Below are 26539 nucleotides of genomic sequence, written 5' to 3' on the forward strand. Positions count from 1 at the left end.
TAGTGATCAACAAATGCACAGAAAGTGAATCAGCTATGCCAGGCGTAGCTGTCTTTGTGACATAAAAACATATCCGTAAATATGTCTTTATTTGCTAATCTAATTTTATTTATGAATTTAATTCATTTTTGTGATGCTCCTAACATATATTTGTGGATCTCATTCTATTTATTTGTGAATGTTTGATTTTTACATTAATTTGGAGTTATGAAACTATTCTAACCCCATACTAGTCACTGGTCTTCAGGTGATCGTGCATTTCCAAAAAGCATCGTTAGCCAACTATGGTCGTAAGTTCCGTCGTTACCAACATAGTTGAACAAATCAGTGTTTGCCGAAACCATAGTTCAAATGAACTTTCACAAACAGTGTCACAAACTTAGGTGGTTTGAACCTAGTTTCCTGTATGTAATGTATTATATAATCTGTATTGTATCTGTAATTTGACATTTATAGTTAATAATGCATGAGGAAGAGTCCACATTTTTCCTAAAGTGTCTTCATCACCAATTACCAATTTTGCTAAAAATAATTTGAAGAGTTATTAAAAAAAAAAAAAAAAAATGAAAGTTGCAAAGCATCATTTAAAGAGCCAGTAAGATGAAAATTCTAAGCTTCCTATCACTGTTTATAAGTCCTGTACAACATGTTTAAATCCATGCAAGGTTAAAAAACATTGTCATTTTGTCAAAATATCATTTTAAAATTACCTCAATTCTCAGAGATCCCCAAACGGTTCGCGCGAAGCTGTTCAAAAGATTCAGTTTCCTTAAACCCCACCTTTCGGTAGCATAATGTGTTCTGATTGGTCAACTGACATAGTCAGTTTTGATTGGTTGTTCCGCATGCAAGCACGTACATAACCAAACTGAGCACACAACTTCACGGTAAACAATGCATTAACATATAGTGCTAGCGCGACATACTGATACAACAAACACATAACTTCATAATCATACTTACAGGTTGTGATTCGGAGATGCTTGTTGGTCCAAATAAAGTTGGTAATGAATCCTCTTTTATGGCCAAACGCTTTGAAAATCCCGCCTTGAACTCACTGAGATTAGAAAAGCAGTCATCAGTGAAATGTTGTGAACACAACAAAAGGGATTTGTTGTACTGCTCTGGTATTGTGGTAAAAATGAATTTTAGCCATTGGTTCTTCTGATCTTCATTCTTTGGCAGTGAAAATAAAACAAACTTGCCTTTACAATTAAAAACACACTGTCTCCTCGACATGATGCTATCACACCAACTACTAACCAGAGCGTCTGTGTGGGGGGTGGGGCAGGTCAGAGTTTTGTTTCTCCCAAGACGGTAGGCGGAGATTATTATGCAAAGTGTTTTCTTTATGTACAAAGAGATGGGCAAAAGATTTGATGATGTTGTTAGTCCATATGTTTTTTGTACGAATTAATATTTTTTTCCACTATGTTCATAAATATATAATTAAATATAATGATCTGAAGAGAAAATTTAAATAGTTAATTTCTGTTGCATGTACTTACAATCTGAAGAGTTGCATGACAGATTCAGACACAAGTAGAGCTGAAATCTGTTTCTCAAACTGTTGATCAGAGAGAAATCTCTGAACATGCATCTGTGTGAGGAAGAGCAGCAAACAGCAGAAGATGCTCAATGTTTAATGAACTTCCCCTGCGTAAATGTACAATTATACTGAGATTCTTTATTGTAAAAGATTAACTACAATTGTTATTAAGGTTTTTTATTTTGTAATAAACATATCTTTGAAACTCTAGATGCTTCGTTTTTATCTTTAGTCATTTTACTTTTTCTCAACTGAAAAAAAAAATTGAACAAATACAATTTCTAAAGTCAACTGAAACTAAAGATTCACTCCCAACAAAATATTTTTTTACATGATTGTATCACAAATGATTCAGTATAAATCTATTTGGATAAACTTAGATTTAAATTTTTTTTTAAATCAAATATTCAGAAAAAAATCTAATCTAAACTGTACATTTTTTGGGGGGGGGGGTAAATAACTTTTTACACTCTTGTAAAAGTAAAATGTACATCACAGTGAAATCTTCAACTCTCATTGACACAATTTCCAGTTTTTTGCATTGAAATTTGAGGAAGAATTTATGACAGTTAATAATGAAAATAGCTTTAAAACTTCATGGCTTAATAAAAGCATAACATTCCAGAATAGAACATTCATACAACAAAATTAACGTCCAAAGCCCCTCACAGTCCAGATGAACTTGCATTAACCCTCTTGTAGATCCAATCTATCAGACTCTGATTATCTTCAAAACACAAATTAAGATATTTCATGATAAATCCTAAAAGCTTTCCTTCACTTCAGTGACAGTCCATGTAACCAAAAATTAGTGTGTCATAAATGAATCCATATGAATTGTATGTGTGTTTATATGTGAATAAAAGCATACATTAAATCTGTTCATTATAGAAAGCGGTTGAATCTCTTCACAAGAAAAACCAAATACAACAAATGTTCAATTCATATGGAATACTTTTATATTATTCTAGTTTTGGTTACCTACATTTTCTCTGGATGGACATGACAGGCTGTCTACACTGGACACGACAATGTGACGTCTACAAATCATTTTGAGCTCTGTGTCAGTACGTCATAAACAGAACGAGGCATTAGTTGACTGTCAGGATCGGTCGAGTCGAGTCGAGTCGAGCCGCAGCGCTGGTGAAGACAGCATCACTGATTATAATGAATGGGTGGGTGGGTGGGCTAAATTCAGAGTAAATTTCCCTACATGGATCAGTACAAGTAATCCAGCAAAACACGATTCACTTTGAACATTCACATCACTTTAAAATGACAACGCGCTCACAGCAGCAGAACTGTAGAAATGCTTCCACATAGCAAACGGACTTGGCCCAAATGTGGCATCAAGCTGGCACTGCTACTTAATAAAATAAACTTGAATGCCCCAAAAATTATAAATAAATAAATAATGACTTTATTGTAGCTGGCTAGCTAGTAGTAACTAACTAATAATTTAGTGATGTGACAAAAAAAAAAAAATTCGAACAAATCTTAATAATGACAAAATCACTCTGAGATGTGGTAAATTCAAAACAAGTTAATTTGATATTGATGTTACGTGAACAAAATGATGTTTGTGTTACTTTATTGATTCACATAATTCATTCCGGTGTATTATTAAATCATATAAATCCAACACATTTTTTTTTACAGATTCTCAACTAAACATGCTTTTCTGAAACCTGCTGAGCAGGGTTCGTCTATACTTAAGTTAAGTTTAAATGTAATTCTAGTGTACTTTATCTAATTATACTAATATACTAGCAGACTAATATACTAGCAGACTAATATACTAGCAGTATACTTGTAAGTGTACTATTTCAATACCACTTGGGACTAAATTGTCCAACTTCTAGTAGTATATAAATGTATACTTAAGTACTTTAAGTGTAACAGTAGTAAACTGAGAACACAACTAGTTTAAATCTGTTCTTAGTTTGTACTGCAGTTATACTAGAAGTGAACTTACAGGTATACTGATAGTTTATACTAGTTAAATACTTGTAGCACATTTTTAGGCTATGGAAGTACACTTTGAAGTATACTCGCAGTAAACTGCTAGTTTAGTAGGTTTATACTGCAGCTATAATTGTTTTCTTTAAGTGAATATGACATCATACTTTAAGCATTGTTACTATGTTACTATTTAAGCATTAATGTTTGTACATGAATTATACCTTTAACTGTACTTGAACTCTTTCGCACCAGCTTTTTTTTTTAAATATGTTGCCAACCAGCACCAATATTTATGACCAATATTTTGGCCCCCAAAATAATATGTTGTATGAATATCTGAACAAACAAAAACAAAATTTTATTCTAGCTTCAAGGAGTCTTTTTTAACAGCACTTGAATGCACATTTTATAAACAAATAAACAAACATTTTGAACGAAAATCTGAGAGAGAAAAAAAACAATGTCTGAATTGGATTCAGAATTCTAATCAAGATGTACATCAAGTTAATCAACACACCCAAATCTTGAAAGTCATTACCTTTCCACGGGTCAATAATGCTTCATTGTATGAAATACAACAGTTATTTTGTCCTACAAGCAAAATCCTGACCCACACTTCATTCCAGTCGGTGGCGGTAATGCACTAATCAGTTAGGTGTCCCGCCGCCAATAAACACCAAAGAAGAAGAAGATAAACAAGGAAACCATAAATGACACATTCCTAGCAGTCACGGGATGAAAGGGTAAGAAAGGCGGACAAATGCTAACACTACACCATTTTAGCCTTTATTTTTGTCTGACAGAAAATGTATCCCGAAACAAAACATGAGAGAAGATCGTTGTATGTACAAAGCTGCGGTTTTACAGTAAGAGCAGATGAGCGAGATAGCAAGCAAACATGTAACATGCAACAACGCTGATATCTGTATAATAAAATCTGTCTCACGATGGTCTAACCCCAGCTCGCTTTCCGAACAAACAGGCCATAGCTACAACACATTACAGAGTAACTCTATGGTCTTTCACTTCTTTTTCTTCTGTGGATTTATTGGCGGGTCACACACACCAGCTTTTTAGTTGCATACCGCCACCTCCTGTGCTGGAGTGGCAAGTGATTTCAGACACAGGTGTATAATATGCATGATATCTGTATTCTGTTCTTAAGTACACTATTGGCTAGTTGCATATCTTCGTCATCTTGGATTTCCGGTCTTGCGAGTGTGTGCATGGTTACTTCCGGTTGTGCTAAACGTCTGTGCAGAGAACCGGAGAAATCCAAATATTACCTTCTATATGTTTACAGAATTTATAATATCACTTCAAATAGAAGTAAGATCTACACTGCTATTATCACTATACTATAAATGTTAACGGAGCCAGTGGATTTGAAACTTGCATATGTTTGGGTCTGGTGTATGAATTAAATACATTAATATGTTTCCTACTGTTCATGAAATGAATGTTGAACTCAAGGTGTGTACACACAGCTACATAATGTGTTTTTACCTTACCAATTGTGTAAATGTACAAATTACTTATTTCTAGAAAATGTTTGAATTACTTTTTTTTTTTTTTAATGAAATGAAATGAATGAATGGGCTGCAATTTATCTTCATAAATATCCTTTTCTCAATTGTGCACATACATCAGTTTGTTTCAATATTATTTTCACAACATATTTTATTATTTTACACAGTTAACTTTGCATCAAACATTTTTTGAATAAAAAAAACGGGCTGTAAATTGATAACTAATACAGGACTAATTATAATATGTTTTATCTGACAATTAATGCAAAAGAATTTGTAACAATATACATGCGCTGCTTATAGACAGATAATAATTAATGCTGCAGATCTTTCACAAAACAGATAAACATTGATAAAAACACACGAATGCAAACTTAATACATAATATTTTAATTAATGCAAACCTTCTATAATTACATTACATTTAATTGTACACTTACAGTTATAAATTATTTTATCAAATAAAGTTAATAAAACATACATGCTTTATCAGAAAGTCAGAAACCTTATGATCTTATAGATAACAGTCAGAACAAACCAGCTCTCTGAAAATGTAAAGTATTGCATATTTGAATGGTTTGTTTTTAATAATCACCGGACCGCATAACCAACAGAAGAAGAATAAAGCAATCTCTGCGTTGTATCTTGATGAATTTCCACACAGAGGTATGCAAAAATCTAGGGAGGATGTTTCCTCTGGTCTTTGATATACCATTATCCATTGTTAAATTTGAAAACATTAATTATATACATCTAGCCAAGTTTCGTATGTAAGTTTCCCTTACAATAAATGCGAGGTAGCAAGACCGGAAGTAAGTATGCACACACTCGCATCACCAAAGCTCACCGGCGCCACCTTGTGCACCGAACCCATTCTTAATTAATTATAAAAACTGCTTTATTAATTTACCAGATCTTTGTTTTGTGTGTAATATGTTGCAGATTGAAAATTCATTGCATCTTAAGTTCGGTAATTCTCTTTGTAGTTCATTCCTTTCCTTTTCACTCGGTGGTAGAGCATTGTGTTAGCAGCTCAAAAGCTTGTGGGTTCGATTCCCAGGGAACACATGTTAGGTAAAAAGATGTATAGCCTGAAAGCACTGTAAGTCGCTTTGGATATAAGCATCTACTAAATGCATGAATTTATATGTAAATATTCATACCTAGGACAGAGTAACAACACATGATCAACAGTTTCCTTCACTTGGCATATTTCACATAATCCTGGACTGTGTTTTTCTATTATGTGAAGTGCTAAGGAACCCTATTAATCCAGCATATCTTAATCTATACAATATATTAATTATTTATATCAAAATATCACCTTATTAGAATTACACAATATACCAGACACAAAATAAGACACATTTAGGGCAGTCTAGATCAACTGAACTATTTAATAACTGTAAAGAAAAGATATGCGGTAGTCCTTAATGACAAAGATGAAGAAAAATTCAAATGTTTAGGATAAATTTGATTGTTTATTTGTGATCGTATTCACAGGTGGAAGATCTGCAGAAGGACAGAGATGGCATCTATCAGGGGATAAAGAGGCAGTGAGGACTGAAGAAAACCAGAAAAAGAGAAAACAAGGAGAGTCTGAGGATGTTGCTGACAGTTAAACTCCATCGGTGAATACCTTTCAACTCTCTCTTCGTGATCATATTCTGTGTGTAAATAATGAACAATTGTAAATTAGTATAGTGAAAGTGAAAGTTGCTTCACAGGTGTTGTGAGGCATGTTATAAGGGAGGAAATCTGGTTCACTTTCAATGTTTAAACAGACATTGATGGCAGACAAAAGGTCCAATTATGTGTGTGTAGTTCCTTTCGAAAGGGAAGTCCACGCTGCGTCCTCTAGAGGGCGTTATGGGAACGCTGTCAGCGCATCCTACTCTCTCGTGAGTCAAACGCATATGCTTCCGCCTGCCAATGTCAAGTTCATTGTGGTTATTTCATTCATGCTTCAGACACCGATTATGCTGACAGCGTTCCCATAGCGCCCTCTAGAGGATGCAGCGTCTCGTTCCCTATTCTCAGAAGATATATTAAAGAAGAGCTGAATAACAATAAAACAAGAAGAAACCATTGGGTTTAGAGTTGCGTTGTGGTCCGTGCTTTTACTTTTTAAATAAACGTTTTTTTTTTTTTTTACTCTCTGCACAATATTCTTTACTGCCCGGGGAGCAGTTGGGGGTTCAATGCCTTGCTCAAGGGCACCTAAGTCCTTCAATACCACGACTTAGGTGCCCTTGAGCAAGGCATTGAACCCCCAACTGCTCCCCGGGCGCCGCAGCATAAATGGCTGCCCACTGCTCCGGGTGTGTGCTCACAGTGTGTGTGTGTGTTCACTGCTCTGTGTGTGTGCATTTCGGATGGGTTAAATGCAGAGCACAAATTCTGAGTATGGGTCACCATACTTGGCTGAATGTCACTTCACTTTACTTTTGGTGAGATTCGAGTACCATGTAATGACCCTGTTTTCTTTTTTTATCAGGTGCCTGACTTTTGTTTTGCTGCTTGTCTTGCCTGGTGAGTATGTGTAACAAAGAATAATTATTTTTAAAAATAAGGATTGGTGACATTAAAAAGATTAATACATATTACATTAGCATCAATATTGTGTTGTGATTTGAACACTGTGTTTATTTGTAGGTGCTACTTCTATAACTGTGTTGGCACGAAAGGGTGGCAGTATTATCCTGATGTTTAGTTTGGCAAACAGAGAGGATTTAACCGCTGTTCTGAAATTTGGGTCCAAAATTGCTTATGGTTTCATTCAGGATTTGCATTTCAGGGGTCGCTTGCACAAGAGTGGGAGTTGTGGCTTCTATCTGCATGACTTAAAGACCACTGATGCCGGAAGATATGTTTCAGAAGTGTTTGCCAATGGTAAACTACTTGACAGCTTCACTCACGACGTCCATGTTGTAGGTAAGCTAGTTTAAATATAGATTTTTAGGGGTGTATGATTGACAAAAAAAATATTCAGGAACGAAACACCTCATTGCACAGAGATGCAAAACAGCTGTGTTTGGAGTGATTTTTTTGTTGTTGTCGAAATAGTGCAAAAACACGAAATATGATGATTAACTGTTGTAAAAAACTATATCACATTTGTAATCATGCTGATTTTTGGAGAGTATTTTTTTGTTACTCTTCGTGTGAAATTGATAAACAAGGCTTAGCTATATGAAATGGTTAATTTTGTGACTATTCTAAATGTAGTTAAAGTGCAATGAAAGAACACTCTATGCATGTGCATTAGTCTAGACTTCACGTAATGAATACATGCACCCTGTAGGAGTGTTTTGAATGTTTTTGCAAAATACTTGATAATGTCAAATCGCACATCGTTAAAAAAGCAATTACGTTGCTATCGATGATACCTCACACTCCTATTGATTTTTAGCTTTTTGTTGCTTTCAGTACCAGTGTTCATTTCATATCATGTTACACCAGTATATTACCACACTTCATCAATATTCACATCATCATCAATGTCACAATTATGCTCTTGTTTTATTTCTCCTTAGTTCATTTAACAGCACAGAAAGGCAAAGCACTGACGTTTGATGAACTGCCGCATAAGGCTGAGAGCGTTGAGCATTTCACAAAGGCTGGGCGGAAACAGGTGTGGAGTAGAGAACGGGGCGTCCTGACTGATCGACTGACCGAAAAGAATGGCCGCCTGATCATTGTAAATTTTCAATCTAGTGATGAAGGAACTTACACAGCTCAAACCTCGACAAGAGAAATCCTCGTCACCATGACGGTCACAGGTGAAAGATATTTGATGGAAGTTTAGAAATATTAAAGTGCCCCTATTATGGATTAATTTTTTTCTATTACCTTTCATGCAGCACAGCTCTAAGTAAATGAAAACATCCTGCAAAGTTTGAAATCTGAAAGTGCACCGTGTATAAAGTTATTGTCTCTCAAAAGAAAGAGTTGATTCTGAATCATTGAAACGAGTCGTTTTTAAAACAAATCCCTAGCCGTTTCATGTTTAATCAACATGGCACATCAGCATATTCCTCCACCCATTCCTCTTTTCACATTGGTCTGAATCAAAATACAAATTCATTCTTTGCCACTAGGTGGCGCTTTTGGAGCGGTAAAAATAGCAGTTTCTAACACTGCTTTATCAGGCATTACAGGCATGTAATTTTAATTATAAAAGTGGACAGGTGAGATTTAATCATTATGATTTGAATCGCAGATTAATATTAAACGGTGTCATTGACCTTTCAACATTCTCTACAGAATCTAGAACAGACTCAGAGGACAAACTGGACAGCACACATGAGGATGAAACGCATATCACTGAACGAGTTCGTAAGTAAAACAAGAAGATTTGAGAGTTTTACTACATTTGAAAAAAATAAAAAAATGTACTCTCTTCCCACTTTCAGCTGCTTGGGTTTGGACTTTGATCGTGGTGATTGTGATGTGGTGGTTCTGATTGCGTTTACTATCATCATGGAACATAAATGTCGGAACAGGAACAAGGAACAGTTCCTACCTAAGGGTCCCAATGCAAGAAACTGTACAGAGACCTATACTAGTGTACCTTCAGTGCCAACAAATCTGCAGAGGATCCTGTTAACACACAATTCCTGACTGAATCAGTTGATTAAATATCTCCACCTACTGCTCATTTCAATTTCATATTTCGAGTGTGCGTTTTAAATACTACCAAATGGATTTTGAATATATCTGAAAATATAAAAAAAATGTGTATCATGTCTAAAGATACAGCCAGACACATTTTTAACCAGTCCAGCTGGTGTAATGATATTAATATGTTTGCTCATACTGACTGTTTTTGGCTCTAGATGTGACCCTGGGGGTATATTTACACATTTTTGAACAATGACATTTTTTTGTGTGTGTTTTTGAAATTAAAGGGGTGGTTCGGGATTTTTGACATCGGACCTCATTTTTAGGTCAGCCTGGTTGTTATTCATCAGTGGAGACAGGAGACATTTTTTTTTTTTAATTATCCAGTCCTTATATTTGGATAGTTGGCCGATGGTAGGCTAGCGCGAGTCAATGGGTATATGTTAGCCAGCCATTAAAAACCGTTTTACCCACTCCACAGTGCACCAAACGCAAATCAATTATAACACTAGACTATCGATGCAAATGTCCGTTGAGAGAATAATGTTAGAAATCAAACTTGCCTTTCATCTCAATGATCCTAAAGGAACTAGTTTCTCAGCCGCTGCGGAATTTTACTTTGCTCCGGTTAGTAATGCGGCAAAAAGTAAACACAGAACAGAAGCGCACTACAGTCGTTACATCCAGCTAACCGGCTCACTCGGTTGCCTAGGTAATCAATATCACTCCGCTGCTGCCGTCGACAAGGCTTATGATTACAGGGAACAAATTATAACTAATGCAATGTGATGAAAGGTAAGTTTGATTTCTAACATTATTCTATCAACGGACATTTGCATCGATAGTCTAGTGTTATAATTGATTTGCGTTTGGTGCACTGTGGAGCGGGTAAAACGGTTTTTAATGGCTGGCTAACATATACCCATTGACTCGCGCTAGCCTAGCATCGGCTATCTATCCAAATATAAAGACTGGATAATTAAAAAAAAAAAAAAATGTCTCCACTGATGAATAACAACCAGGCTGACTTAAAAATGAGGTCCGATGTCAAAAATCCCGAACCACCCCTTTAACTACACATTCTGCACAATTATATTTTTAAGAAGTGTAGTTAGTATGCTACACTTTAAGAAAAGTCTGTAAAATAGGCCACAATGTACCACTTGGGGGGTATAATGTCCTGGCAAAAGTTTACCAGTTTTCTTACTTAGATTTTAAAACTGATTTAAAAAAAAATACAGGTACAAAGGAATTACAAGGTGTTATCATAAATGAACGATTATTATTGAACAGTTGCATCTAGCAACGTAGTTCATGTGATGCGTGTACTGTTAGATGCCTTTAATTTCTTCTTTTTATGTAATTTATACGGGATTTTGAGTCACAGTTGCCAAATAAAATGTAAAAAATAGCTACATTTGTTGCTAAGTGCTATCTGAAATAAAAAGATGTAAAGGTAGTCTAAAAAGATGCTAAATCTAGCAACAGTTACCACAATAATGTTTATTTATACTTTTGTTGATCTCTCTAAGTTATGTGTATTCTGTAGATTTGAGGAAGAGACCTTACTTGATTTATTCTACCATTGCAATCAGGTTAAATCTCTTTCTATCTGCTATAATAAAATGTGATTTAAATCATTTGTTGAAAGATATATTTCTTTACTTTCAATTATTAATCATTTTCTCTTGTGGACTGACTATATGTAAACATATTTTATATGAAACATCATATTGAGGTCAGTAACATGCATTTTGTATGATCCCTCTTATTTTGGTTAATTAATTAATATTTTGCAGATTCTGCAAAGGGGATGTAAACTTTTGACCTATGTACAGAATGAATTATTCAGTATATTATTACGAGTATTAAATGGAAACATTGTCTGATTTAATTCATTTAACACAAATTTAAAATAATGAAATATTTATCATAATGCATTACTGCAGCCTCTGTGTTGAGGTAAGGCTTTTTCCCGGAAGCAAGCACTGTTTGAAAATAAAAATCGGTGTCAAAGTTCATTATTATTCAATATGTTATAATTTCCCCGTCATATTATGTTGCACATATGGTTTGATGCAGTAAATCAAGTGTGCAGCAACACTTGTACTGATATAGAGACTATTCTTCAGTGTTTTTTACTGCTCTGGAACGAAAGAGAAAGACTTCGCGTTTCAGTGTATCTCTGCTCTGTGACGCACGCGGCTGCTGCGGTACTTCTTCGTCTTCTTCGTCTTCTTCTTCTTCTTCTTCTTCTTCTTCTTCTTCTTCTTCTTTGGTGTTTGTTCACTGACTGGCGCATCACCGACTGGAATACGTTTATGAATCAGGATCTTGCTTTTAGGACAAAAATAAACCCTAAAAACAAATGAAAACATAAACAAACTAGAAATTAAAACAAACCGAATAAAAAAAAAATCAAAAAGACTACATTATTTTATATAAGTCGATATAGAAGTTTTCTTCTTTAGATTTGTTTGGCGGCTGATTTTAAAGGTGCATTATCGCCACACACCAGACTGAAGTGATAAACAAGGGAATTCATTAAATTATTTCCATCAATCCTGTATTTTTTAGGTAAAAATCATTCTTAATATTATAAAGATGTCGACCCGTGTCGTTTATATCTCAGAGCTGTTGCATTTATCAGACATTCAAAACTTTATAATACTGTTTCCCCCAGTTCTACTAAATAGGACATTTAAATCCACAGTTTATCGTTTCAATAACAATATATCCATCTTATCATCAGTTTCATTTTCCTTGCGTCCATGAACACGAATCAAAACAAACAGAAACTGCTGAGTTTCACATCAGTCACGTGACGTTATCATGGAAACAGGTGTTTCCTTCAAAATAAAAGTCGGAGTGTTTCATAAATTAATCATTACAGTCATTTGTGGATTATAAAATAAATAATTGAGATTATATCAGTAGCTGAACATCATACAATATTACGTTATCTTCTCAGAGCTCAATCTGCTTTGAATGAACTTTCAGTAGAGGACTATAATGATCAAATACTCCCAGACTGTCAATACACTCCCCTTTGTGTGTGTGTGTGTGTGTTTTTTTAGTTTTGTTTCTACTTAAATCTGTACTTAGTCTCACTATATATGCTGTGGCTTACGTCAGTTGTCACATGAAGACGAGACACACGACGATGTAAGTGTTCATGCTTCTTAATAGGCTATAAACATCTTAGTATAAATATAAAGCTTAAATATAAAGTTGTTTTGGGGTTCTATGCCAATTTTGTTTCTTTGGAAATTTGTTTAGATGTAGTCTTTGTGTAGATTTGATGCTTAATTTATTTATTATTGCAATTATGATGGTGTTTATTAGTGCACTGTAAAATATATTGTTGGTTTATGTTAAAGTGGGTCATCTTGTTGTCTTAAAGTTAACACAGAAAAAGACCGGTTTGATCAACAGAAGCTCCCAGAGGGATCTTATCTGAACGTTCATTTGACAAAAAGTAAAAAGCTGTGATGAATCATAAAAAATTATTTCTGGGAGTTTTAAAAAATGTTTTCGTGGGTTTATTAAATAATAATTTGCTTTAAAGGATCATTTTAAGCCTTGTTGGTCTATTAAAAAAAAACATTTCCACAGAGATGAATAGATTGATTTGAACTTAATTGTATCCTGATGAGTAAAATTCATCATAATTCACTGTGAACACACTGATTTCATTTGATGTCTTCTGTGATTTGTTGATCGGACCAGTGCTATCAAACTAGTTTAAGTGACGTTTGAGAGTTATGTTGGACATGTAAAAGAGTTTATAGAAGTTATGATGGTGTTTTTTGTGGTTATTATGCTGAAGAGAACATATGTTGACTGTGTAAATGTTGTACCAGTCCTAGAACTAATTTATTTTCTTATTATTAATTCATTATTTTACATTTCCTTTTAATCATTTATCCTCTTCAGTGAATATCAACAGCCAGGCTAGCCAGCACAGCACTTGTTCACGTTAAACGTAACTCTTTTAGCATGCAAATATAACAAACAATCACAATGACGTGATTAGTGCTCAATGAAACAGCAGCTCATGCATCCACCCACAATGTGATCACAAGCTCCTGTAAGCACGAACACGTCAGCGTAACACAATCTTTTAGATGGAAACAACTATCATGCAGGATCAACATGTGTCAAACATTCATAAAGTGAAAGATATGAGTCTCATGAAAGCATTAACCTGAATCTGTCAAATAAAGCTCCTCTTGTGTTCTCCACAGGATCTACGGCTTGTGTTTTTTGCTCCTTCTGTGCCTTTACAGAAACTGCGGTCAGTATACAACCATTTTTGTTTGCATATTCTAACCATTCTTGGTGTTCAGTGTCAGAGTTATTTCTCCGTTTCGTCACTCAGTCTTTGTTTGACATTCTTTAGCAAATTGTCATCACACACTCTTTATTCATCCAGGAAGTGAACTTGTACATCTTCTACAGCTTTATTCTACTTTCATCAACATCTGTAATGTCAAAACAGGGCACTACTAATATCGTTGGCTCCCGAGTGCATTTATTTGTATATATATTTTAATCCAGTTGACTAAAATACCTCTGCTAGAACATTTTCTGATGACGATTACAGAGAATAGAGAGAAAGACCACATGTTCTCTTCAGCACTGAATGCATATTATACTCTGTTTTTTGCAGAAACCTCCCCTATAGGATCCCCTATAGTAGGGCTAAAAGGAGGCAACGTGACACTGCCATGTCAGTACGATGGCAGTGAGATTCCTGATATGAGTTTAATCGGTGGGTCAGAAAGCATCCCCGTCTGTCAGACTGAAGAGTGTAGCTGTAGAGTCTGTCAGAAAGGAGCCTGTGACGTCGTCATCAAGGATCTGAGCTTCAGGGACGCCGGGAAATACACTTTGAGTGTCTATCATCACAATGATCATACAGAGCTGGAGCCACACATCAGGACATACCAGCTTTGTGTCCATGGTACGGTCAAAACTGGTCAAATTATCATTAATATTATGTATTAATGGTTTTCTTTTAGTAACTGTGTTGATGTTGCATCTAAGAGACCCTGAAGGGATATGGGTTTCCCTATCGCTGATTTTTTTATGATTATATTAGTCCCTCAAATCCTATATATTTGCTTATTGCTTCGATTGGTTGTAATAATGATTCATGTCTACAGATGAGGTTTCTGTGAAAATCGACGAGGAGCTGAAGTTGGATGTTCTGGTGTCAAACGCTGATGAAGTGCAGCGTCAGAGCAGAAGAAGCACGGGTTGGAAGAAGATCTGGAGCAGAACTGAAGGAATTCAGAGCGAACGGATCACCATCAGAGAAGGAAACCTGATCATTAATGAGTTTACATTCAGAGACGAAGGATCATACGTAGTTCTGGACCCTGATAGAAACATCTTGATCATGATGAAAGTCAGAGGTGAGAGAGACTCTGTTTAAATCCACTTTCACTGCTGAGGTTTATTCATCATGAGCTGAACAACAAACTGATGCTAAACCGTGACTGATCTTTCAATATCATCTACAGCTGAAAAACTGAACTGACGAGAACTGATGACACAAGATAACGGAGTAAGTGAAACACAAGGCATTGAGAGCTTTACTAATGTTTTAAAAGTAACATAAGTAATATCTGTGCTCTCTTCCCATGCAGCTTTCCTCCTTCGGTCTTTAGAATATCAGATTTTCCCCAAAAAAACCCTGTCTGTGGTTCTGGATCTGTGCAGATTCGCCTCCACAGCCAACAGATCTGACTGAAAGTCATACAACGTTCAGTCAGTGCACAATGTTACAGTGTTTCAGGGCACAACACAATAAGTTGTGGATGCTGCTGTTTTGCACATTGTAATATAACTATTTATTATACTGGACAGCACCTATTATTCCATAATGGATAATTGTAACGTTCGGTCAATGTGTTTGATGTTTTATATTATTTAAGGTTTTTATACTGAATATAATTACACTGAATAATTTACATGGTGTTTGATAACAGGTCAAATCATTGCTAAATTTGGTTGCATTATTAACCGTTTTTGCAATATAAATCCGGCTCGGCTGCTGTTTCTTCAGTGGTCAAGTCCTCCGTTTTCATTCGCTTTCAGTTATCCATAGCAGTGGACAGCAGATACGCTAGTTATACTGCAAATGGTATTTGTTACATTATTATCATTTATTGTTGTAATTACTAATAAATAAATAATAATGTATTTTCTGAATGCACTATGCATTACTGCTAAATGCATAAATGTTAATGTAATTACTGTGTAAACACACTGGTTTGTACAGTTTACTGCATTTTGATATTCTTCTAGTTATCTACCTAAAAGTCTCATGTATTCGCGCAAAACTGCGTAATGCTGCAAAGTAAGGTGAATAAAAGCTAGAAGTGGTACTAAACAAGGACTGGCTCTTACGTTTTCAGACTGAATGATCCAGTCCTGAGCCAAATGATCCGACTCGCCACAAAAAAAAAAAAACTAAATAAACAAATAAAATAACTAAATAAAGCAGAATTCCTGCTATAGGGAGGGAGGGCAAATCAAACTCACCCACCTGTGATTTCTAATGATCCTGAAGACATTGATGAGCATGTTCAGGTGTGTTTGATTAGGGTTAGAGATAAAGTGGATCCCTGTCCTACTATTACAGTAGGATTGTGTGAGATGGTGCTACATTTGATGAAGAAATTACAATATGAATGTATGTTCATGTAATCTGTATGTACTATGGCATAATTCCCTGTGGCCATGGAACAACAACATTCACAAATAATGGAACCATAAAACCACATTATGTCTAAAGAAAATGTGTACAAACTTCTTTAAAAGGATGCACAGAGTCTACAGACATGCACCTGCTTAACTACAATATGACAGCAATAAAAACAATGCTATTTCTGCAAACTCTGTCTACTGAAGGACAAAAAAAAACCTCTGATCAACGAATCAAAAGTTCAATTAGTTAGTTTTATGCAGCAAACATGCTTTATTGCACATTATTATGTTCATTTAGAGAAGCATTATTATGTCTGTATAAGCTAAGTTTAAGAGAAAATGTAAATGTCATCTGTTTTATGGCATATAACACTTGATTTAATAAAAATGTCTTCAATGTTAAATGTGTTTATTGAGAATTATGATGAATAAACATTCGTAAATCTGAGAAATCACGTGTTTGTGCATTTTTTTCTAATTAGCATACGGGTTCTCTTTTCCTTTTCTTTCTCTTTCATCACTGTCGTTTTTTAAGCTATTATTATTTCTATTTTTACTTTCGTTACTATATTTTCTATATTTTTTACATACTTTGTATTGCCTGTGTAAGTTATGTATCTTTCTCGAGAGGAGTAAACAAAGTAAGAATGTCCTTGTACTGTAGTAGTACATAGAACTGTTTGTGTTCGGTGATATCAGATCCGTTGTCACAGTTTCAGAACAAGAATAAATGGTTTCAGTGTCGTGCAATGAGCGAACATGATTTCCTGATTGACTGCATTAAGATCATGCAACTAAAACCACAAAATATGAGGCGAAAATAAACCGACTATTACTGGCATTATAGAAGAATGTTACTCATGCAGATAGATAGATAGATAGATAGATAGATAGATAGATAGATAGATAGATAGATAGTTAGTTAGTTAGTTAGTTAGTTAGTTAGTTAGTTAGTTAGTTAGTTAGTTCATTCTTATAGCACAGGCACACATTTGAAAATCATGACCATTTCCGCCCACTGCTGGTTTTGGCGCGTTACTGCGGGCGCTCCTTCCGGAAGTTCCGTGTTTGTCCGTTGGAGATATATATATTATCATGGCGTCGGTGACTTTTCGCGACTGTTTTCTCTGCGTGTCTGCTTTAATTACCTTCGTGTCCGTGTTCGTGACCGGTGCAGACTTCGTTCGCTTCGTGTCGTTTCGTGCCATCTATCACAACCTGAGCGGGGCCGCGCCTCTGTGTCGAGGTAAGGGAGCGCGCCTCGAACTACACACAAACTTTGAAAGTTTAATAATAAAGAGGTTATGCCTAAATATTAATATGCGGTTTCTGAACCTATGTGCACATAAATATATTAAGGAATAGACTTTGTTTAATATACTTCTATTTGCTTTGTAATAAGTAGTAAGGCTGTTCAAAGTTTTTACTTTCGCAGTAACTTCGATTTAGAGCAGCCTTTTCTTGTTTTTAATGTTGATTTCAAATGCATTTAAGTTGCAGCTGTATATATATATATATATATATATATATATATATATATATATATATATATATATGCTGTATAAATATATATATATATATGCTGTATAAATATATATATATATATATGCTGTATAAATATGCTCGAAAGTTTGTAGATAAGCGCACGCAAGTGTACAGCCCGGCTAGCTCAGTCGGTAGAGCATGAGACTCTTAATCTCAGGGTCGTGGGTTCGAGCCCCACGTTGGGCGGAAAGTTTTTATTGTGTTTGGTGTCTGTGTTTCTCAGACTCTGTGCCCTGGTCCGTGGCTCTGCGGGATGTGCTGGTGCTGAAGGCGGTAGCTGTAGATGTTTTCCTTCTGGTCCTCTTCAGTGTCCAGCACAGTCTGCTGGCCTGGACTCCGGTGAAGCAGGTCTGTCAGAATGTGTTTGGGGTTTTATCCAGATCCGTGTACTGCTTCACCACCGCCGCAGCACTGCAGGTATACCTCTGTTAATACATATATATTGGATGCTAACCAGGCGCGGAGCTGTGGGCGGGCCTGGACGGGCCTGGGCCCGCCCACATTGACAGCTGGCCCGCCCAATCAGAAATAAAAAAATAAATAAAATACTACTCTGTATTGTTAAATATGGATACTACTTTATGTGGTGTATTTCATCTATAACATGTTATGTTAAAACAGTAAAATTATAAGTAAGCCTGATAACTATTTAATATTTAAGTGTGTTGGTGACTTGTTTTCATTGGTCAATGCAACATCGTAGCGCGCTCTATTGTAATCTGGCGCGAACCATCTATGACGCGAACAACCAACGGTTATAACGTTCGCTAGAAGTGTACGGTATCTTGATTTTTCTTAGTATGGCCAAACAAGTTACTCTCACTCATTTTTTTAAAAAACCTCGTATTGAGATTAATAATTATTTGGAGGACCAATCTGTGGATCGTAATGGAACAACCACTGGCTCTGAGAATGGAGCGGAGATTAACTCCGAACCGACGACCTCCACTGATGCTAACCGGCAAGCAGATCTGCCTATGGCTAATCGACGATCACTGCTACACTTAATTGCACCGTCGGATCTGTCAGCTCTGGGGGAACCTGCTACCCAACCTCATCTACAGGCATTCCCGAGTACCATAATTGATGGGAAATATCGAAGCTTCAACGCCAAGTGGTATGAAAGGTTCAACTGGATTGAATATAGCCAGTCGAAAGACCTGATTTTTTGTAAAGCCTGTCGGCATTTTCCTGAACAGCACACTGAGGGGACTTTTACTAAAGAGGGTTTCAAAAATTGGAAACGTATCGGCCAGGTCTGTGAGAAGCATCAGTCTAGCAAGCTACATGCTTCTGCACTTGTAAAATTACTCTCCTACAAACAAAGTCATGCGCAACAAGGCAGCGGTACTGTATTAAATCAGATGCACGGAGATTCCATTTCGTTCATTGAACGTAATCGACAGCACGTCAAAGTTGTGCTGGATGTTGTCATGCAGTGTGCCAAAATGGAGATACCCCTGAGAGGGCACCGGGAAACTCAGGAAGCGTTAAACAAGGGGAATTTTTTGGAGCTATTCGAGTTTATATCGAAGTACGACCCAGAAATAAAAAAAAAACTTGTTGAACTGCCACGAAATGCTACACTCATGTCCCACCACATTCAGGACGAGCTGCTTGAGGCTGCCGCTTCACTTCTACTCAGGAAGATAAAAACGGAGATGCAAGAACAGCCTAGGCCCACATATTTTGCCATACTTGCAGATGAGTTTAAAGATGTTTCGAAACGCGAGCTAGTTGCTGTCTGTGTTCGATTTATCCATAGTGGGACAATCAAAGAACGAGCGCTGGGCTTTGTCAAAACAGCTGACCTGTCTGCTCAAGGAATATCGCAGAGGATCCTTGAAATTCTAGAACCACTTGGTTTGGACCCTTCTCTCTGTGTCGGGTTCTGTTTTGATGGGGCATCGGTCATGTCTGGGCACAGAGGAGGCGTTCAATCTATCTTGAAAGAGACATTTCCCAAAGCTGTGTATGTACACTGTAATTCCCACAGACTGAATTTAGTGCTTTGTGCTGCTGCGGAATCATCTGGACACGTCAGTACTTTTTTCACTGTCATCAATCAGATACACAACTTCTTCACTGGGGCCCAGAGGCACGCTCGGTTTGTGGAACTTCAGAAGGAAATGCATCCAGAACGCCCATGTAAGGAACTGGAAAGGTCATGTGACACCAGGTGGAGCTCTAAATCAGGATCTGTTCATAAAGTTTTAGAAATGCTAGACGTGTTACTTGAGACTCTTGCTGAGTATTCTGAGACAAGTGGACAGACAAAACTAGATGCAGATAACCTATTACAACAGATGCAAACAAAAAAAGTTCATTTTCATGCTTGTTGTGTTTTGCAAGTTGTTTCAGTGCAGCGATTTTGCCACAAAGGGGCTGCAAAGTCCAGCAATCTGCGTGACAGACTGCATCTCCTTAATTGAAACATTGAAAGCCACCCTTGCCACTTTTCGAGATGATTCAGATGGTGACTTTGACAAAGTTCTCAGATTGACAGAGGAGTTGATGGATAAATACGAGATAGCATGCTGGGATCTGATAATGTCTCGTGAGCGAAAGCTGCCTGCAAAGTTTAGTCAGTCTATTGTCACCACAACATTGGGAAAAACATCCGCTATCAAAAATAATGGTGATCTGAGAGCACTCTGGAACTGTATTCTGGATAACGAGATGGCTGAATTGAACAGCCGATTTAAAGACGACACCTACGGAATAATGCGAGCTTCAGCTGCCCTCATCCCAGGATCCACCACTTTTGGCACACAAGAACTGATCAAATCTCCTTGCAGCTTGTATGGGATAACAGTCTGTGATGCGGAATTTGCCTTTTTTACCCAATTCATCAAGGGCAAAGCTGACAAAGACAAAATGCCCTCACTAATTGAATTGTTGGATGCCTGCGCTGCTGATATTTTCCCCGGAATGAACCGTCTGTTAAGGGCCATCATCACACTACCCATGACGTCCTGCAGTGTTGAAAGACTTTTCTCCGCTACTCACAGGATCAACACTCGCTTGAGAGCATCAATGGTGACTGAACGCTTGAACAATTTGACCCTGTTATCCTTTGAAAGAGAACTGACAGAAACACTGGATTATGACGAGATCATAAGCATCTTTAATTCAAAACCCAGGCGACTCCGCCTTGTGTAGCCGGGTAAGGTATAGGCCATGGTTTTCTTTACATGTAGGCCGTGGCTTGATAGCAGGATGAGACTATTAAGTAGGCTACTTTGAGCCTCTGAGCTCAAATAATGTTGCTTTTTTAGAAAGCTAAACGTGTAGTGGGGGTTGACCTCAGCCTCTTGTTCAGGGCCTAAATATTCGTTCAGTTAACATGTCATTACTTTAAATGTTCAATGAATAGAGTGTTATGTTGTGGTTGTTTTTTTGTTATTTTGTTAGAGCTACGTGCTCTCTAATTGATCTTCCCTATGCACTATCACAATGTTGCCTTTTTGTGAATTATATGTTCCTGGCTCGGTAGCCATAGCCTATGTTATATAGGCTTATGTATTTAGCTCAGTTTTGACAGTAGATTAAATTTAAATTACAAAATAAGTAGGCTAATAAACATTTTTTTTTACCATTATAAAGCAGTTTGAATGTTTCATTGCGTTACAGTATGATTCTAATGAGAAAAGAATTCCCGAGCAGCTTTCAGCTATAATCACTTTGAGAACTTTTCTTGCAAGCACCCTGAACTAGACAAGTGGAAAACGTTTTTTGAATAACACCATGTTATAACCTTAATTTTTTTTTTCGTTTTGAATTATTTCGTTTAAAGACATTTCAAGCTTTGTGCATTTGATGTATTTCTCATGTCTGTGTGTCATACACTGAGTTTCGTTAAGTTAGGATGAGATGCGCTCCAGTTAACGTGCAATGCAAGTGACCACGCAGGCGCCTCCATGATTATTGTCTGTTATATTTGCTTGTTTTTATATCTGCAATTGGTTGATGAAAAATTGATTAAAATTAAGATACAATTTATACAAAACGAAATTCACTTTAAAGAAAGTCTTTCTACAAAACAAACCTATGAAGTCGTCATAATCATGTCTGACCATGTCATATTGCGCCTCTTATAATGCTGTTCAGTGTTCACTTTTCATAACCATAGATTAAATAAATAAAAACGTATATTATAATATTGAACATATATATTAACCTAAATACGTTTTCTTTAATGGCTACAGCACCTTGTAACGTCAGAGGACTCAAGGTTTCAGCGTTTCCCGAAACCTTCTTATTTAGGCTACACTTTTTTTTTTTTTACTGAAATGCTGGAAAGTATTTACAAGGACAATATTTCATTGCAGCTTCACCACAACAAAAAAAAAAGGGAATTATTAATTAATTAATAAAAACAAATTTAATTAACATTTAATTAATTTAATTTAATTAAAAAGCGCTTTTAAAGGTCAGTGAAAGCATAGGCTACTGTCAGTCAAGTCCTATTCAGACGCTAATATTGTTTCTCATGGGCTCATACGGTATTTTAAACATTTACAGCAGTAAGTCGGTGATTTTAGTGCCGTCCGAATCCATAATATCAGTGTCTTTTCTCACCCAACCCGCAATAAAAATCCCTGTCCAAATTAGTACCTACTGTTTTTTGACAAACAGGTCGTGTGGTGATTTAATTGCCGTCTGAATCCACATCTCTGAGTTTACAAGAAGAAATTCAAAATACACTGTTAAAATCCTTTTTGATCACTGCCGAGCACCATACGTAAGATGTACACTTTTATTATTATTGAAATGCTGTAAAGTATTTACAAGAACAAAATTTAATCGCAGCTCCACCTCAGCGAACAAAAATGGGAAAGAGACGAAAGCACATACAAATTGGGTTTATTGGGTTATTATGGGTTATTATGGCAGCAATATATGATACAATTTAAAAATATGTAGGCTAGGCTATTATAGTTTGGATTATTTTTTATAATATCCCATGAGTCCTAATAAATGAAATTTCAACTATTTCTGAAGCGCTTCTTTTATAAAGAACACCGCTTTCTTACATAAAAAGCCCCTGCACGAGAGAATAATTGATTCTCGAGCCATCGATATCAACCAATTCAGCACCATCGCCACGGACAGCACCCGGTAACATCGCACATAAGAAGATATATCAGCTTCCTAAAGAGGGCCACACACCGGACGCGCAGCTCAGCGCCGCGCCGCGCCACGTCTAGGACAACGCTCACCTGAAAATCCGATAACATCAGCAATTTTCTGATTTCTGTAAATAAATATATAATATAATGCCCAGCAACGGCTCAGGACCGTGTTTACATTTATGTGTCTCAAATCGTAGTTAATGTATATACGGACTTTACCATGTGCTGCAATATACATTTAGTTTATATTTATTTACAGAAATCAGAAAATTGCTGATGTTATCGGATTTTCAGGTGAGCGTTGTCCTAGACGTGGCGCGGCGCGGCGCTGAGCTGCGCGTCCGGTGTGTGGCCCCCTTTAGAGTCTTCGCGCTAAGAAACAACCGTTATCGGGAAACCCAGCCTTGATTTCGGAACACCCATAAATTCAGGCCCACCTCGACTTAATCTAGGCCCACCCATCTGTCACGTTCTGCATCCGCCACTGATGCTAACTGCCTGATTTTCTTAAAAACTAGTGTGTGACTGCATGCAACAATAAACGTTTCTGACATTAGTGTGAGGCGTTATAAATTTAGCTATTTTGCTTTTTTTCTTGGGATTTAAAGTTATATATTTATAATGTCTATAGTTATAAATTATTTCAAAACTTTAACTTTTTTATTTTATTTATTGTTTTTCTCTAAACTTCTCCACATATCTTCCTAGCACTCTCTTGAAAACCCCTTTCCTAAAAAACAACCTGTAAACCATTTGTAAATAAATAACTAGGCAGTTCATTTAATAACACAAATGTAGCAGTGAAATGTGACACTAATAGTTCAAATGTGTTCTGTGTAGATGTTGATGCAGTACTGGCAGCCGGTCACCAGCGCCCCCTGCCTGTGGTCAGTGCGCACTGCACCCTGGGATATCTGGTTCCCACTCATCTGTTTCATCTTACACTTCCTGTGCTGGGCCATCATCTGCAGTATCCTGCTCATCTTCGATTATCCCGAGCTACTGGGCATCAAACAGGTACATCTGCATCTACAATAAGCGTTCAGAGCAACAAAAGCTATATTTTGATATGCACATTTCTAAAGTTAAACCTGTTGCATACCATCTACTACATACATGCCTTCTGTCATTTTAATCCAGTGAAAGCCATTTTAGTGTAACTGTACAAACATACAGCCTCAGCTGCTGCTTCTTGTGTCAAATCTTTCCTGATTGTGATCTAGTAAAGGTCAGAATAACGTAATATTTCCAGATGAACTCTTACTGGACTGAAGCAGCTCAGCTTTACAGTCTCAAATCTGATCCTCAGGATCTTTTGAGGAGCGTGCATATGCACCAAATTGCATATTTCACACTTTATATGTCATATTGCACTTAGCGCTCATCTGTCCTGTGTGTTTGTCAGGTGTATTACGAGTGTCTGGGTCTGGGTGACCCTCTCCTGCTGAAGTCTGAACGAGCGCAGCGGCTCTACGCTCACCTCAGGCATCCCGTCTGCGTGGAGCTGCTCACAGTGCTCTGGCTCCTCCCCACGTTCCCGCTTGACCGGCTTCTGCTGGCCGTGTACCTGTCCGTTTACCTGATCCTCGCTCACTCGCTGGACACCCAGGACTGCAGCTACCTGCGCCGCCAGCTCCGCAGCAAACTGCAGCTCTTCTCCGCACCACTGGAGGGCAGCGATCAGAGCACCAGCACCAATAAGACCGACTGAAGGACAGTCATGGTCAAATAATAGTGTTATGCTGCCTTCACGTTGTTACTTAGAAAATCACTTTAATATTTCTGTTCACTCAAAAAGATTTATCACTAGTGCAACCGAACGAACAGCAAGTGATGCAGATGTAGTGAGTAACTGAGGCTTTACTGTGCATTTTATCATTCTTGTGCTGAAACAGAGGATGATGGGAAATGTAGTTTTGTTGCACAAGCCTCTTGTCTCAAAAGCAACTATATTGTAGTTCTTCAACAGTAAACAAATGCACACAAACTAAATTGTGCTGTTAACAGTTAAAACTAATTAGAATAAATAAAATATCTTGCACATTGATGCTTTAATTGTCCTGCCACTTTCTGACTTTGGGTGGCATAAATATGGTGATACTGATGTGACTTGAAGGCAGCATTACAATTAAAGCTATGTTTGGAATGAAATACTAGAATACTGAATAATATACACTATAATCTGGCCAATATATATATATATTTTAAAGTACTTGGAACATTATTTGCATGCATCAACTTCAAAATGCAAAATGTGACAATAAATGAAGCATATTGCATTTGTTACCATTACTATGCATTTTTTATGGTAAAACAAACCTTTTTGAATCATTTGAACCAATTGCTTTGCAAAATGATTAAGTTTTTGTCCCCCAGAGCGCTCAAAACAACTTGTGTAAACGCTAACTACGACCAAATATACATAAACTCCTTTTATAAACCAGTTGCAAACTACAGTCTAAATGCTAAATGTTAACACATCAAATATCTCTCTATATAATAAAACATTTATAATATTGACCTGAGATCAGGTAAAAACCATATAGACACTGGTTCATCTGAAATGAGACTTTGGTATTCACAAAAGCTTCAAATCAAGTGCAAGTGTTGGCCACTTATCTCGGAAATTAATAAGTTTATTGTGTATTTTTGAGCAATATGACAGTATGTCACTCCAAAATCTGCCAGTATTTAAAGTCTTCATCCTTTATGTTCATTTTTTTCAATCTACAGTGTTTACTATAACTTTCAACAAATTTGCATTTACAAATGAATATTGAGGGGGGAAACAATGACAGATTGGATGAACTTATTTTGGTCTTTTGTTTCTGCTTTTATAACGACTTTTGTGCAACCAGAGTTTTGCATCTTAATGCATGTTTTTATATAATACATTTATTTTTGCAAATACTTTAGCATCGCACAACTAAGAGGTGATGGGGTCAATGCTGCATTATGTACTGAGCTCCTGTGTTTTTCATGATTAAGTGTCATACTACTGCAAAACATGCCTGTTATTTTATGGAAATGTTCAATGCTTGAAGCGTGTTTACATAATGACCTCAGAATTTGGTACAGAATGTATTTTTATATGGTCAATAAACTTGAAATTACTTTTGTAGAAGTATGAAAAATGCACTGTTGTTAGAGCTAAAAACCATTATTAAACTTTGTTTATTGACTTGATTAAATGGCTTTTTTCTATACTATAATGTGCGTTTTATAAGGTTATCATATTTGCTAAATAATGCGGAATAAATAAAATGCAAAAGAAATTGTGTATTTTTGTTGTTTATTATAATTAGGAATTTAAAATATTTCAGGAATTGGATAGACAACAAAATAGGTCTATTATGAGATTAATTTATGTCAACTTTTATGCATACAGTGAAAGGAGAGTGTATTTTGCATTGCATTTCTTGTGTATTGTTTCAACGTTTGTGTGTGGTATTTATATAATATCTAATAAAGACACCAAT

At 36.4% G+C, this 26539-nt stretch overlaps 2 protein-coding genes and 1 non-coding gene across 3 annotated transcripts; all 3 read left to right on the forward strand.

Annotated features, from left to right (window-relative positions):
* The first annotated feature begins 14121 nt into the window (after nt 1-14121).
* On the forward strand, nt 14122-15881 carry LOC132144599 (uncharacterized). Its single transcript, XM_059555163.1, has 3 exons — nt 14122-14629; nt 14832-15083; nt 15192-15881. Exons 1-3 carry the CDS (start codon nt 14257-14259, stop codon nt 15206-15208), a joined length of 642 nt encoding a protein of 213 aa, XP_059411146.1. The 5' UTR covers nt 14122-14256; the 3' UTR covers nt 15209-15881.
* A 1530-nt stretch (nt 15882-17411) lies between these two features.
* On the forward strand, nt 17412-25250 carry nrm (nurim). Its single transcript, XM_059555165.1, has 5 exons — nt 17412-17626; nt 18149-18342; nt 23901-24077; nt 24466-24925; nt 24958-25250. Exons 1-4 carry the CDS (start codon nt 17476-17478, stop codon nt 24769-24771), a joined length of 828 nt encoding a protein of 275 aa, XP_059411148.1. The 5' UTR covers nt 17412-17475; the 3' UTR covers nt 24772-24925; nt 24958-25250.
* On the forward strand, nt 18039-18111 carry trnak-cuu (transfer RNA lysine (anticodon CUU)). Its single transcript has one exon. It is a non-coding gene; the product is annotated as a tRNA-Lys (tRNA).
* Nucleotides 25251-26539: the final 1289 nt, after the last annotated feature.

The sequence above is a fragment of the Carassius carassius genome, chromosome 8, assembly GCF_963082965.1.
Source record: "Carassius carassius chromosome 8, fCarCar2.1, whole genome shotgun sequence".
Classification (NCBI taxonomy): Eukaryota; Metazoa; Chordata; class Actinopteri; order Cypriniformes; family Cyprinidae; genus Carassius; species Carassius carassius.